At 28.2% G+C, this 13610-nt stretch overlaps 2 protein-coding genes across 5 annotated transcripts in view; one reads left to right on the top strand and one right to left on the bottom strand.

Moving 5' to 3' along the window:
- Window positions 1-12748, top strand: part of LOC129790848 (potassium voltage-gated channel protein Shaker) — a 92126-nt gene extending 79378 nt beyond the window's left edge. For 2 of the 3 annotated variants that reach the window (XM_055828644.1, XM_055828643.1), the window contains exons 11-12: window positions 40-248; window positions 3032-12748. In XM_055828644.1, the coding sequence (XP_055684619.1) occupies window positions 40-248; window positions 3032-3034 (212 nt within the window). In that variant the 3' untranslated portion in view covers window positions 3035-12748. Of the gene's footprint in view, window positions 1-39; window positions 277-3031 lie in introns of those variants that run through there. The other variant, XM_055828642.1, reaches the window with a different exon arrangement.
- Window positions 1-13610, bottom strand: part of LOC129790865 (UNC93-like protein) — a 1060245-nt gene that overhangs the window by 728756 nt on the left and 317879 nt on the right. The gene's annotated exons all lie outside the window — the stretch shown is intronic.

Raw genomic sequence — 13610 nt, 5'->3', positions numbered from 1 at the left:
AAAAAATACTAAATTTTTCCATTATTCAATTTTCAACAGGACAACACCTGAAGAAATCATCTCTGTCCGAATCCTCATCGGATATGATGGATTTGGAGGATGGCGTCGAAGCCACGCCGGGCTTACTGTCTGACCCGCAGGCGCGATTAGCTCCGTTTTTGGGGGCGCACACGATAACGGAGAAGCAGCAGCAGCAGAATTGCTGCAAACAGCCAGCGACTGGGCAACGCCACAATAGCGCACTCGCTGTTAGTATCGAAACCGATGTCTGACTACTGGGTGAGTGTGCTTGAGCTTTTCCTTCACTTTTGGCCATTTACTCTACTGTTTTATCTCTATGTCACATGTATAGACGCAATCTATGCTGCTAATCACTACAGACTTGAAAGAAATTAATTCCTTAATTTATTCTTAAAATTTTATATCTTAAGAATAATATTAGATCTAATACAGAAAGCTTTTAAAGAAAAATCTAGAATGTTTTTCTTCTCTAAACCAGATTTGATTTAAATCTATTTTTTTTTTGAAATTTGAGAGTTAGAATTATGATTTTAACGGATATTGGGCATTATTCAGCGACCTAGAAATCCTTGAAATTCGCTTAAAATTTTGAAATTTAATTTCAAATTTCTAAAGATTTCAAGTGTTTCTTGGTCGTTGAATAAGGCCCATTAATTGATTTTCAATTTTTGGTTTAAGTCCGTTATTGGGCCTAATTCAGCGACCAAGAAACCCTTGAAATCTTTAGAAATTTGAACTTAAATTTCAAAATTTTAAGCGAATTTCAAGAATTTCTAGGTCGCTGAATAAGGTCCATTAATTCGAACAAAAAAAATGTAAAAAATGCTCGTTAATTCTCGTAGTTTTTTTCATGATTTTAGTTAGGTATTATTCTTTTATATAAAAAAAAACTCTTTAAACTTTTGTGCTTTAAAATTAAAGAGCTTTTCTGAACAATGGGGATTTGTATTATATATAACGTTAAGCTTACTTTAAGCTTTCATTATATAATTGTTGTAGGTATTAAAACTGAACAACAGTATTGTTATAATAGGTATATATAGAGATAATGCAGCATCTACTATATATACATTATATCTGATTTATTGATTTCAATATCAATTAACCTAGCCACAATCAAGATAGTTTAAATTAAATTATTTCTAGTATATATTACCTAAAATTTAGATTATCATTTGGATCATAATATTCGGAAAGTTTCACAAAAATGATTAAACATTATTGTTTGTAATAAATTTTAATTGAAACCTACATTAAAAAAGGCATTTAGCTTTATTTGTTCTTTTGATTTTAATTTTGTGGTGATTAGCAGCATAGGTGCATTACAGTCAAAAAATTTTTCTAAAGCAATCGTTTCTAGGGGCGTATTTTTACAGCTCTAGGGGTTAGTCCCGAGAGAGACCACCAAATAGAAAAAAAACAAACTTCAGCATCCTGTTGCGTCTCCTATGAAAGAATTTTTGAGTACCATTCCATCAAAATTTCGCTCACAAAATGCACTTTATCTCTCACACGCCCCACACTGTCGAAATAATTATTTTTGAGTTTGCAAAACTAATAAAGCTTGAAGTGTTTTTTTTTGCCCACCCAAAATTTTTTTGTCCGCCCCATTTATTGCCTGCCCTTGGAAAAGTCAACTGATTAGGGCAGGAGCGAGAAAATTCCGAGAGTGTATCATTTATAGTTGTTCTATAATTGGAGTTGCGAGATCTAAAATTAAATCCCTCCGACCGTTTTGAGGAAGATCGTGCAAAACACTTAAGCGTGACTCAGTGCTTTCCATCTTACATCGGGACGGCCCCTTGGAGGGTCCCCCCTCGGTACCCTCACTGAGTTTTGCTCAGTGGAGCATCAATTTTCCAGCGTGACACAATTTTTAAGCTTCCCATTTCTGAACATATACACAGTGCCCTCCATATGGCGCTCAATTGAAATAAGGGGCGTGCAACTGGGAAAATTGATTGCATTGATTTACGAAAATCAATGCAAGGAATTTTTTGGATTTTGTGTATTTTAACAAGGATTTTTGATATTTTTTTAAATGAATTTTCCTTTTTAAGTTATGAAAAGATCAGGATTTTAAAAGGAACTATCGAGTTTACAGGATTTATAGTAGTTTGTGATTTTCCGTTAGACGATTTAATAAAGTAATTATAAGACTTTCTGTGATTTCAGATTTACGAACAAGAATTTCTATGTTTTTTTCAATAAACATTTTTAATTTCTATTCGTTTTAAATATTAGTCTTTAACTTTATACATTATATATTATAGTTAAAAAATAAATAAAAATAGGAGAAGAAATTCCAAAAGTTCAAATACATTTTCAAATATTCAAAGAAGAAAACGAATAAAAGCATTGTCCTTGTGAAAAATAAACAGAATAATTCCATTTCCTTCGGGGTCAAGTAATTTTTTCCTGCATCCTCTTTTTCCCTACTTTCAATGAAAATTTACATTTTGGGGTGCTTTCGGTGTTGCAAATTAAGCTCCCCCACCCCTTGGCTCACAAGTGGGGTGGAATGTGGGGATGCTCACCGAAGCAGTGTGTGATTTCCTTCGAATCAGCACATTTTACGAAGAGTCCCCACCCCCATGTTCCGCGTTGTGGAATTGAGAGGCCATCTCGTGACACTATAATTGGAACACTACACCTACATTCTTTTTCTACCATAAACCTAACCCACCCCAACACACACCCCTGTGTGAACATTCGCGCGATCTACCCCATCCCCTTGGCAAATTTAGTTTATGCTATACCCCCACGTGTATCATCCCAATTACGTGGAAATTTGCATATAAAGTTCCCTAGTGTTGGGGGAAAAGATGAAAAATTGTATTATTCCTGGGTGAGAGCTTCCACATTTAGGGCTGAGGGGAGCCCACCCACTTTGTCTCCCGAAAGTTCTGTTACTATGTGCATGCGAAAGTTTTCACTAAAAGTTCAAAGCTAAATTTCGGGGCAATTGAGGTCACAATTAATGGGAATATTTTACGTATATTTTTTACAGTGAAAAAGACAGTTCGTGCCATTTTCTGGCCATGTGAAGTATTTCGTTGGCTGCCCGAGTCGCCCAAAGCAGTCTAAGAACGTCTCACAAACCGCAATCGTTCTCATGATTATCATCATAGACAAGAAAGATTAAGCAAAAAACTAAAAAAAAAAATAAAATCACATTACTGGAGATGGAAACGAGGATTAACTACAAATGTGAAATAAACAATAGACAAACAAAATATTTAATTGTAATAAAGTTAGATAAATTAAATTGCTGGAGTGAAGAGAAAAGGAATAAATGAAAAAAAAAAATTCGAAGAATGCTCAGCATTCGTCGCCATCTCATTTTTATTAAATAAAGTGAAGATGATAACTAATGTGAGAAAAAGTATGAGAAAATTGATTAAAAAAAATAATATTATGGATTGTTGTGAAGCCAAAAAGATGTTATTAGAAAAAAAAAGAAATGTTGTATTCTTTGTGTTCCTATAAAGAGATATCCCTTTATAATGTCCCCCGTTTAAGTGAAGAGAAAGTAAATAATTTTGTATAAAAAAGTGTAATAAAAATGCGACTTAGGCAGAGATAGATAAAAAAAATAATTAAAAAAATTGTTAGTATTTGTTCTGAATTTTAAAATTTTACTTTTTTTTCTCGTTTTTACAGCCTAGTTTTATTTCCCGAATAAAGAAAATTTCGTTAAAGCATGAGTTTGTTGGGTTTGATACTTGATTTCTTTTTCAAAAGTAGTTTTAAAAACTTTTATTAAAAAAAAGATAAATTTTTAAAATTATTTCCATCACAAAACGGCCGAAAACAACACGTAAAAAATAAATTTAGAATTTTTTAATTCATATCCGATGCATAAAAAAACTGCCGAAATAAATATTAAGGATTAAAGAAAAGAGAAAGAACTATAGAATGATGAAAAAAACTTACAAAAAATAAGTTTATAAAAGAACAAAGAGTGAAAAAACATCAAACAAAATAAAGAGAAATGACTTTAAAAAAAAAATGCGTATAAATAGGATGCTAATTGAATTCTGTATAATTTCTTTTTTAAGGGAATTTAACAAATTTTAAGACATAAGATGTGTAGAATATATTACAAAATTCCAAATTAAATAAATGAAATGAAAAAAATAAATAAATTATACAAATTGAGGTGGTGTATCCTGATTAGAATATGAAGTCAAAAAAAATATATGAGAAAAAACCATGAAAAGAAGGAACATGAAAAAAAACTTAAAGAAATCGTGATGCTAAATTTTTTAATAAATTTGAATTATTTATTAGAATGCTTAAAAAAAAGTAATCTTACAGAGAGAAAGAAAAAAATTTATTAAATTATACGATTATTGAGAAAATTTATAACAAAGAAAAAGAGATGAAAAAAGTGAAATAATAAGTATTATAAACAAAAAAATAAAAATTATAAAGAAAATATTGCATACTAAACAAATCTTATTAACAATTAAAAGAAAAAAATCAATGCGCTGAAAATCTTCTTAAAAAAGCATTCACGTAAATAAACATTAAAAGGAATGAAGAAGTTACAGAATTAAATAAATTTATATTGATTAAAATCAATTACAAATCGAGTTAACGAACATTTTAAAAGAGATAAAGTCATGATCAATCCAGTAAGAATTCTTTTTAATTATTCTTTACTTTTATTTCAACTTGCGAAAGAATTTTCGCCAACGATAGGGGCTATAGAAAAGGGTGAAAAAAAATCTTTCAGACTTTAACGTGTGAGATAAAAAAAAGCAATTTATAATTTCAAAAATTGATTAAAAAATGAAACTGATGACGATTGGGGAGGTAATTTATAAAAGCTGAAAGACTCAACATATGCATATCATGAATTAAAAAAAAAGAAATACTAAATTATTTAAAAAACAAAATAAACGAGAAAAATTCTCTAATTTACGCTGGACGATTAAATATGTATTTTAGAAGAAGAAAAATTTAGTGAGCGCCGTATGCATTTTTGGATAGATACGCCAAAATATTAAAAAAAATGGAATTCATAGCCCTGCGGCTTAATTACACACAGCAAAAATAACCCTAATCCAAAATACTTGAATTTTGTAAGGTATGTGCAAGAACCTCCTAAATTCACAATAGAGAAAAAATCCATTTTGAGAACATTCTCCCCCCTTTTAAGAGATAATGCGCAGAGAAAATTCAAAATGCCAGTAGAGATCTCCCTTCTGGAGCAAAATAAAAATCAATATTAGAGCACGTTGAGCCCAAAAGTTTTCTGTTCAATCCACCCAAAAATAGAACCATTCATCAATATCGAATGAGTTTGAGTGAGATGCCTATTTTTAGATATCATTTTCATTAATATAAGATTAAGGAGATGAGAAAAACAATAATATGCTTCTATGTTTTTGAAACATATCATTGCCAAAGAGATGAAAATGCTCACAAAAATCGACAAATGAAAGCATCCTCGTGAGGGCACTTCTTTTGCGTTTGCACCACGAAACATACGTTCTAATTTTAAAAGGAAACACAAGACGATAGACATGAGAAGCGTTGTAGAATATTTATTATTATAGTAGAATTTATAAAGACAGTGCTTTTGAGATTAAAATTCTATTTTCAGCTGCTTCTCAGCATGAGAAGAATTTCCATTAATTCAAAATTCAATCATTTTTTTTATTATTTAATATAGTATTATGGCGATATTTATGTAGAAAGTTCAGCGACAGATGGATACAAATTGACAAAAGTTGTTATTGAACTTAACAGCTGTCTGTGCGTCATCGATATGTGTGCAATGTATACACATTGGTGTCCTAGCTGTTATTTTAACGATTGTTAATGTGATAATATGTAATCTGACAGCTTTGACTTTGACAGTGGTTTATTTGACAGCTTAATGTCTGATAGAGTTGACAGTTGTCTTTTTGACAGTTTGTTAAACGTTTACCTTCTATCGTATCAAATCTAAGAAATGTCTCGAGCAAAATTAAGATCAATTCCGAAAACATTTTGACAAACACAATTTTCAACTTTGTAAGATTTTAGGAAAATAAAATAAACTAACAAAAGTTTATAGTTCCTAAAAACTCTTTTTTGTTATTTTACTGTCAGTTTTACTACAAAAAGACAAAATTTACAATTTGATGTAAAAAGTAGCATTTTTTCTGTCAAAATTTCACGAATTCTTTTTATAAATATTTTTGCCAGCTGTCATTAACATTCAAGGATCTACTGGATTTGAATACTTTTCCTCTCTTAATACAAAGATACAAGAAAAATAATATTTACTACATAGTACGGTTTCATAACCAACTGTTAGACAGTTGTGTTTTTGACATTTGTACAACATTCAACTGTCACTTTTTTCCTAAAAGATATAATCTTGTCTAAACGGTAGAAAATAATATCTTCTAAGAGATAATCTCCAGTAGAGCCTTGTAATGAATTAAAAAAAAATTTTTGCAGTATTTAACGAATTATAACGTTTCTATTTTCTGTCATTGTGACAGCTTCCTTGACAATTTTGACAATCTAAGAAACTGTCATTTTGACAGATGATCGATCGGATTTTTCAATTTACTTTCTACGCCCTCTCAAGTAATTTATTTTAAAAGAATATTTAAAAAATTGCGAGAACTGTCAGAAATCTCTGCAAAATATCGCCATTATATTATTCTATTAAAATTTAAATTGATTTTCCTCGAAGAATTGAAGAAAGACTAAAAGAAATTCAGCGAACGACATGAAAGGGCAGTAAAGGAAATCGCTGGAGGACGCTAGAGAATAAATCGTGAAAGGACATTTATTTTAAGAGATGAAGGCAGGAAATTTTTACTACATTGACATTTCTCTCCCGCCCTGCTTTAAAAAAAAATAACAGAAAAATATCCTTATTTATGATTTTCTTCTCTCCCTCACAAAGTTTTCCCCATACTGTGTAGATAAATAACTTCAATTTATCCCCCCATCGCCAATAGAGTCAATGAAAAAAAATGTAAATAGAAGAGGTTCTCTATGTAGTTTGATATAACTTTAAGCCCCCTCAATTGATAAATCTCCAAAATATTGTGAGTGTCTGTAGATGATATAATGGGATTGCAGCAGAAAGTTTCTTTCAAACGAAGAATGACATTTTTTTCTCATTTCATCTCCTCGTTCATCCTTGTAGGACTTTCTTTCCTTTTGAAATCTTCCTCATATAGTTGCCGGAATAAATGGCCCATACGTAGATAGAAAAGAGAAACCTTCTCAAGTGAAAAAATAAATAAATAAATATATGAGAAGGAAATTCTATACAAAAAAAAGCAGAACTTACTAAAGGTGAGAAAAAACTAATGTACTGGTCACAATAACAGCGCAGTATATTAATAAAAGAGTCAGTACAAAGTGTACATATAGAGAAAGTTATTTGCTATTTGATATAGCAAGATAAAAAGGTATTAGAAGAAAATGTGAAGCGTGAAAGCTCGCAATGTTCAAAGCTCAGTAAAAAAAAACGTGAAGAAACCGAGAGAGAGTGAAAAAAAAATAACCAAATACCATGTCTTATGAATACAAATTAAATTAAATTATTAAGATTAATTAAATTAAGAGAGAAAATTCCTTTACCGAATTTTATTCCCCATACTTTTGTCCCTAAGGCAATATTTTTTATTTATGAAAATCATCTAAAATGTACATAAATAGCATCAAGAATTCTCATTTTATCATTTTCATTGCCATGGTGTTTGCAAAACAAAAGCCATATTTTTAAATTGTTTTTGTTTTTAAATATAAAACCTTTAATTTTTCCAAAAGTCAGTAAAAACATTTTAGTAAGAAAAAAGATATTTAAAAAAAAATAATATTCTGAGACAGAGAGGAAATCCTGTTATGTAAAATATGTGAAATATTGTGAAAAAAGAGAACCGTCCGCAAATCATGCACTACTTATACCTTATTGATTGTCTCTTGAATTAATAATTTCTTTAATATTTTTTGGATTTTTTGTTGTTTAAAGGCGCTCGGCTTCTTGCACTCTAATCGTCTCTTATTATCTACTTTATTTTAAAGAAAAAAATCTTTTTTAATAGCAAATCTCATCTTTCTAAATCCTCTTTAAAAATCCTCAAAATCCTATACCAAGATTTTGAATAATTTCCAAAAAAATATAAAGAAAAATAATAAAAAAAAAAACCGAAAAAAAATATTTCTAATATTTTCTTTGAGATTTAATTTATTTTAGTAATTACTTTTCAAAAAAAAACTTTGCACAACTATATAGAATTTGTCTTGGTGTAGGATCTTCAAAATAAACATGCACACATCATGATGTAAATACTGAATTCATTAAGAAGAAAATCATTATCATAAAGTACAATTTAAAGATAGTGAAATATCAGTTTCATTGGACTTTTTTGTACCATATATTTCATAAATATATTAAAAACAAAAGAAAATTTCTTTACCCCATAATTCGTGTGTAAATAGTAAAAAAAAAATTTTATATAGAACTCGGCCTCGAAAAGTTTTTGCCAGATTTAAATGGAGGAAAAGTTTTAAAACAAATCGAATTTTTCCTTAGCTTCTCATTGCACCATTCATTACCAAAAAAAGTAAAACCAAACAATATTCAAACTATGTGAATAAAAAAATATTTTATAAAAATAAAACTCTCTAATGCTTTGCAGAAGATCTTAATCTTTATACATAACCAACCACGAGAAGCAAGTGAAAGACCATTTTTTGAAGAATTTTTATTAAATTTTTCTAAAGGTTATATTTTATTTCAATTTGAAAAAAAAAAACAAATTATTTTGAAAAATGGTAAGTTTTTTGAAAAATTCTTAAAAGTAAAGATGATGGTCCAATGTACGATTTCATTTTTTTTTATTTATAAAATTAATCAATTCGGAAAATAAAAAAAAAAGATTTATGCAAAAATATAAATAAACAATATGTTTTGTGAGATATAAAACTGAAAATTCTGAAAAATAAACTTCAATGTCATATAAAAAAATTAACTATTATCGAAATATCTTACCATTTATTCAAAATAATTTACCAAAATAATTAATTTTTAATCATTTTGATCATATTGCAAGTCAGATTAAAAAAAAGACTATCACATCGTGAATTAAAGGCTTTTGTTATAAAAAGTGCTTTAATATAAAAAAAATGGAGAATAAAAGTAAATCCAAAAACTAATGCAAAACTTTTTTGTTTATGTTAGGTTTCCTGAGAACAATGCAAGATTTCACAAAAAAATTATTTATTACATTTCGCACATTTTCTTTTTTAATTATTTTATAAATTTTTAATCATGAAATAATCTTAATTTTTTTATCAATTCTTTTTTTTATTCTTTAACTAGGGTAATGTATTTCTCAAACTAAAAGCTCCTGCCATTTTAGAAAGTAATCGAAGTGAGTAAATAAAGTAAATTAAAGATAAAAAATATTGAAATTTGTTAAAAATGACATTATTCTTTCTATTCAAATAAAAAAAATACAAAAGGGAAAACTAGAAAGTCAGTGGACGGAATTATAGAAAAAAAATCCCATTAGTCAGAAAAATGTAGAAAAATCCATAAAAATAATTTCATTTAATTTAAATTACAAAAAGGACATTAAAGAATAACTGAAAGGAGTACTGAAGAAAATTATTCTTAGTAAATTCACCGGTAAAGGACAAGAAAAGCGCTAGCCTAGGAAATTAATCTGCAAATCTTGACTGCAACCAAATAAACGAATAATAGAAAATTTACAAAAAAAATATTATTATATTTGTGAAGTAAATAATGAAAAAAATCGTTTCCAATTACCATCATTATGTGTAATAAGAGAGTATAAAAAAAGAGTCAAATGAGAAATCTTCCTTGCCGTAGAGTAGATAAAATGAAATTGAGAGAGAAAACCCAGAAAATTTAAATAGTTAAATAAATTAAAAAAAAGGAAAAAAGCGAAGAATAAAGAAAATATTAGGAATTACAATAGAAAATTAATTAATTGCAATTATAAATCTGTAAATTGACGCTATAGAAGCTAAGGTGAAGAACACGTGCGCAAGAAGTTTTCCGTAGGCGGAGGATGAAATTTCTTCTTTTCAGGCAGAAAAAATAATATCAATTTAGCCTTCAACTTCCCCCTTTTCTTCCTTTTTACGACCAAACACATGAGAAAGCATCTTTAAAAAAATACAAAATACATAATACACACTTTTAAAAATAACTTCGAAAACATCTTTGCAGAGAGATTTTAGTGAGCATAAAAAAGCATAACAGTGAAGAGGCCTGAGTATGATTTTTCTTTATAAAAATTAAATTTTTCACAAAGATAATTAATAAAAAATTTGTTGCCCTATAATTTAAAGAAAATCTCTGTTTTTTGCCATTTGTTCCTTAATTTTAATTTTATTATTAAAACATAATAAATAAATTTTCCTCAAAGACAGAGCTTTTATCATTACATGAACAAAGTGAAAAATTATGGAGCAACTTTAAATAAAATGAAAAATTTTGTCATAATCAAAAGATGAAGAAAAAATAGTAAAAAAAAATCTAAGGAGAAATCTAAAACATATTGAGCCATTATTAAGTCTAAAAATATCTGCAAGACATTCTATGAAAAAAAAAAAACTTAAGTAAAAATATTGCGAACCACTGATGAAAATTTTTACAATAGACACAAGTTGTAAAATAATAATTTTGCTATTTTATCAATGATAAAATTACAAAAAAATCATTAAATTTCATCTCATAAAATCTTTAAAAAAAAAAGTAAATAAAGTTCATAAAACATAAAAATATCATGATTTCCTATAAAAAAATATGATGACAGAAACGATATAAAATAATCTGATTACATTATTTTATAATAAATAAATAACAAATGCTATAGATTTCTTATTGAAGTCATCGAAAATCGAAGATTAAAAAACATCAGGAAAAGGATCAGCAACACTATCATTCAATCAACAGAAAAAAATAAGATGAAAGGATGCACCAAATTTAGAAGAAGAAAAAAATTAAGATCAACTCAGCGAGAGTTACTAGGGCTTCAAACAAAGTTTTAAAAAAAAATTCTCAATTATTTTATTTTTAATTCTGGATTCCCCACAAAAAATCTAATAATTAAAAATGCATTCATTGGAAGATAACCTACATTAGCTAGCTTCAAAAAGGTTTAGTTTTTCTTACACAAAATAATAAAAATTACACCATCAATCGTTTTATTTTAAAATTATTATTAAATGATTTTCTTTTCACTTTCCATCACTTTTAAAATTTTACCTTTCAATTGAGAAGCAAAGAGAAGCATCTTTTCTTTTCATTAAAATAATAAATAAAAAGAAATAATAATATTGGACATATTTTCTTCAAAACGGACATATCGAACAAATCTAAATTTTATCCATAATCGATTGACGTTGAAAAATTGTTGAAAAAAAAACGAAAATACTCAAACAAATTGTAAAATGTGAAGAAAAATAATTAGGCAATGAGGAAAAAAACCCAAAAATATGTCTGTGTAGAAATAAATTGAGGAAAAAATTTCAAATTGAAGACAGAAATTGACACGCCAAATATAATTTGTCTTTAAAAGATAAATTTTAGAGATAATATTGAGAAAAAAAAATTAATGAAAACAAAGACATATGAGCGATTAATAAAATCGAACGAACCAATTTAATTCCCTAAGAGATCGAAAATTATTTTAAAAATTTTTGTTTGTGAAATGAAGAAAATATTAAAAAATAAAAAGAAGCTTTTCCATCCTCATGATTAAATCATGTGTTTTTAGTTTCTTCTCTCAGAGATAAAAGCGTGAGAATCCTTACAAAATAAGGAAATTATTTAAAAAAAAATCTTAGGATATTATTGTAGATAAAAATTCGATGTTTCTCTCTAAATGTACACAGAATAGAAGGTACTGTTGTTGAAATCCTAATAATTTTTTTTGTCATTGCGATATCAATAGATGGTATTAAGAAGTAGTCAGAGAGCCATATTTTTTGCAACAGAAAATATTTTTATTTTCAAATCATTTCGAAAAATCAATTCAATTGTCCTTAATTCACAAAATTCTAGTTCTTCCCTTCCTGAGCCCCTTGACAATGGAAAAGCAAACAGAGTTTATCTAAACACAAAAAAAGGAAATCTCTTAACTCTTCTTAAACATCTCATCGTACACTCTTGCTGAAAAAAAAATGAGAAAAATAATAAATGAAATGAATGTATAATTATAGGATGAAAAAAATGACTTGTAAATTGATAACAGATTTAATATTGTAACAAAATAAAAGAAATCAGACTGACATCCTATAAACGAAAAAAAAATAAATGTATGATTACATTTGGTGTGAACCCATTCATGAAACCAAGTGAGAACGCGGCAAAGGCTTAGTGAAAGCACTTAAGGACGATGGAGACAAAACCAAAAAAAGGGAATGAAGAAAGTTGAATGAATGGTATAGGATATGTACCTACTATTAAATAATTTTAAACAAAAAAAAATGAGAAATTATTATACGCATAAAAGAATTAAAAAAAAGAAAGAAAAATACATGAATCATTGAAGAACAATGCGCCAGATATGCAAGAAAATATATTTAAAAAACCCATAAAAATATTATAAATAAAAAAAAACTTTAAAAATAATGACGTTGTTAAGATTATAAAATGTTTTATAACCGTTAAATAGTCGCTGCGAATAAATCAATCCACACATTCCTCCAGAAAAAATTACAAAAAGAACATTCGTCTTTTTATTGTCTGACATCTTGGCGTGTGAATTTCCTCAAAGTTTAGTGGAGTCAATAAAAATGCAGTAAATTACCGCAGAGACTGATTGAAATTGGCGAGATGGTAAGTTCAGGGGCTGCCAATTGTCGCATTATTGTGTATTTCATCAAAACTGCAGTACTTTCTATAAAGTTCGGCTCTTGGTGTTCATTCAGGCCTTGGAAAAATTATTGCCTCCCTTTTCGCTGAGCTTTTTTCTCATTAAATTAATATTAAACATTTTAGAGCCTAAGGGAGTTATCACACCTAAGCTCTAAGCACTCGATGCTTACGATTTTACATGTGACAGAACGAGAAAAAATACCGTTGTTGTCTCTCTCGTACTCACATAGAGAATATGATGCTTAAACCCTTGGAGTTTAAGTGTGATAGCCCCGTAAGAAAGATTGTTTCTCTAAGCCAAGCCCCTCAAAGAAGTGAGGAGAAGGGTAAAAAATGTTTTTTAAGCTTCAAAAAATAGTAAAACAGATAATATTAAAAAGTCTTCTAAATTTTCTTTAATTTTCAAAGTAAATTAAATTTTCCAATGCAAAGTTATTAGCTGTAAAAATCATATCCATTTTCCTCGGCCACTCTGTATTTAAAGTAAATCTATTTTTAGTTTTTTTATGTACTTTTTACACAGACTAATATTTTGTTCTTTTATATTGATAGAAAAAACGCTTTTACTTCAATTCGGTACCTTTTCAATTATAAAAGCTTATGAAAGCTCTTATAATAGCTCTCCGGACTCCACAACAGAAAGATCGAAGCACAAATCACTCAAATTTCAGCAGTTAACAACCCCTTTGAAGCGACCTTTCTTAATAATTTT

This window comes from Lutzomyia longipalpis, chromosome 2 (assembly GCF_024334085.1).
Source record: "Lutzomyia longipalpis isolate SR_M1_2022 chromosome 2, ASM2433408v1".
Lineage (NCBI taxonomy): Eukaryota > Metazoa > Arthropoda > Insecta > Diptera > Psychodidae > Lutzomyia > Lutzomyia longipalpis.
Note: the sequence above shows the minus strand (reverse complement) of the source record. Positions and strands in the feature narration are given on the sequence as shown.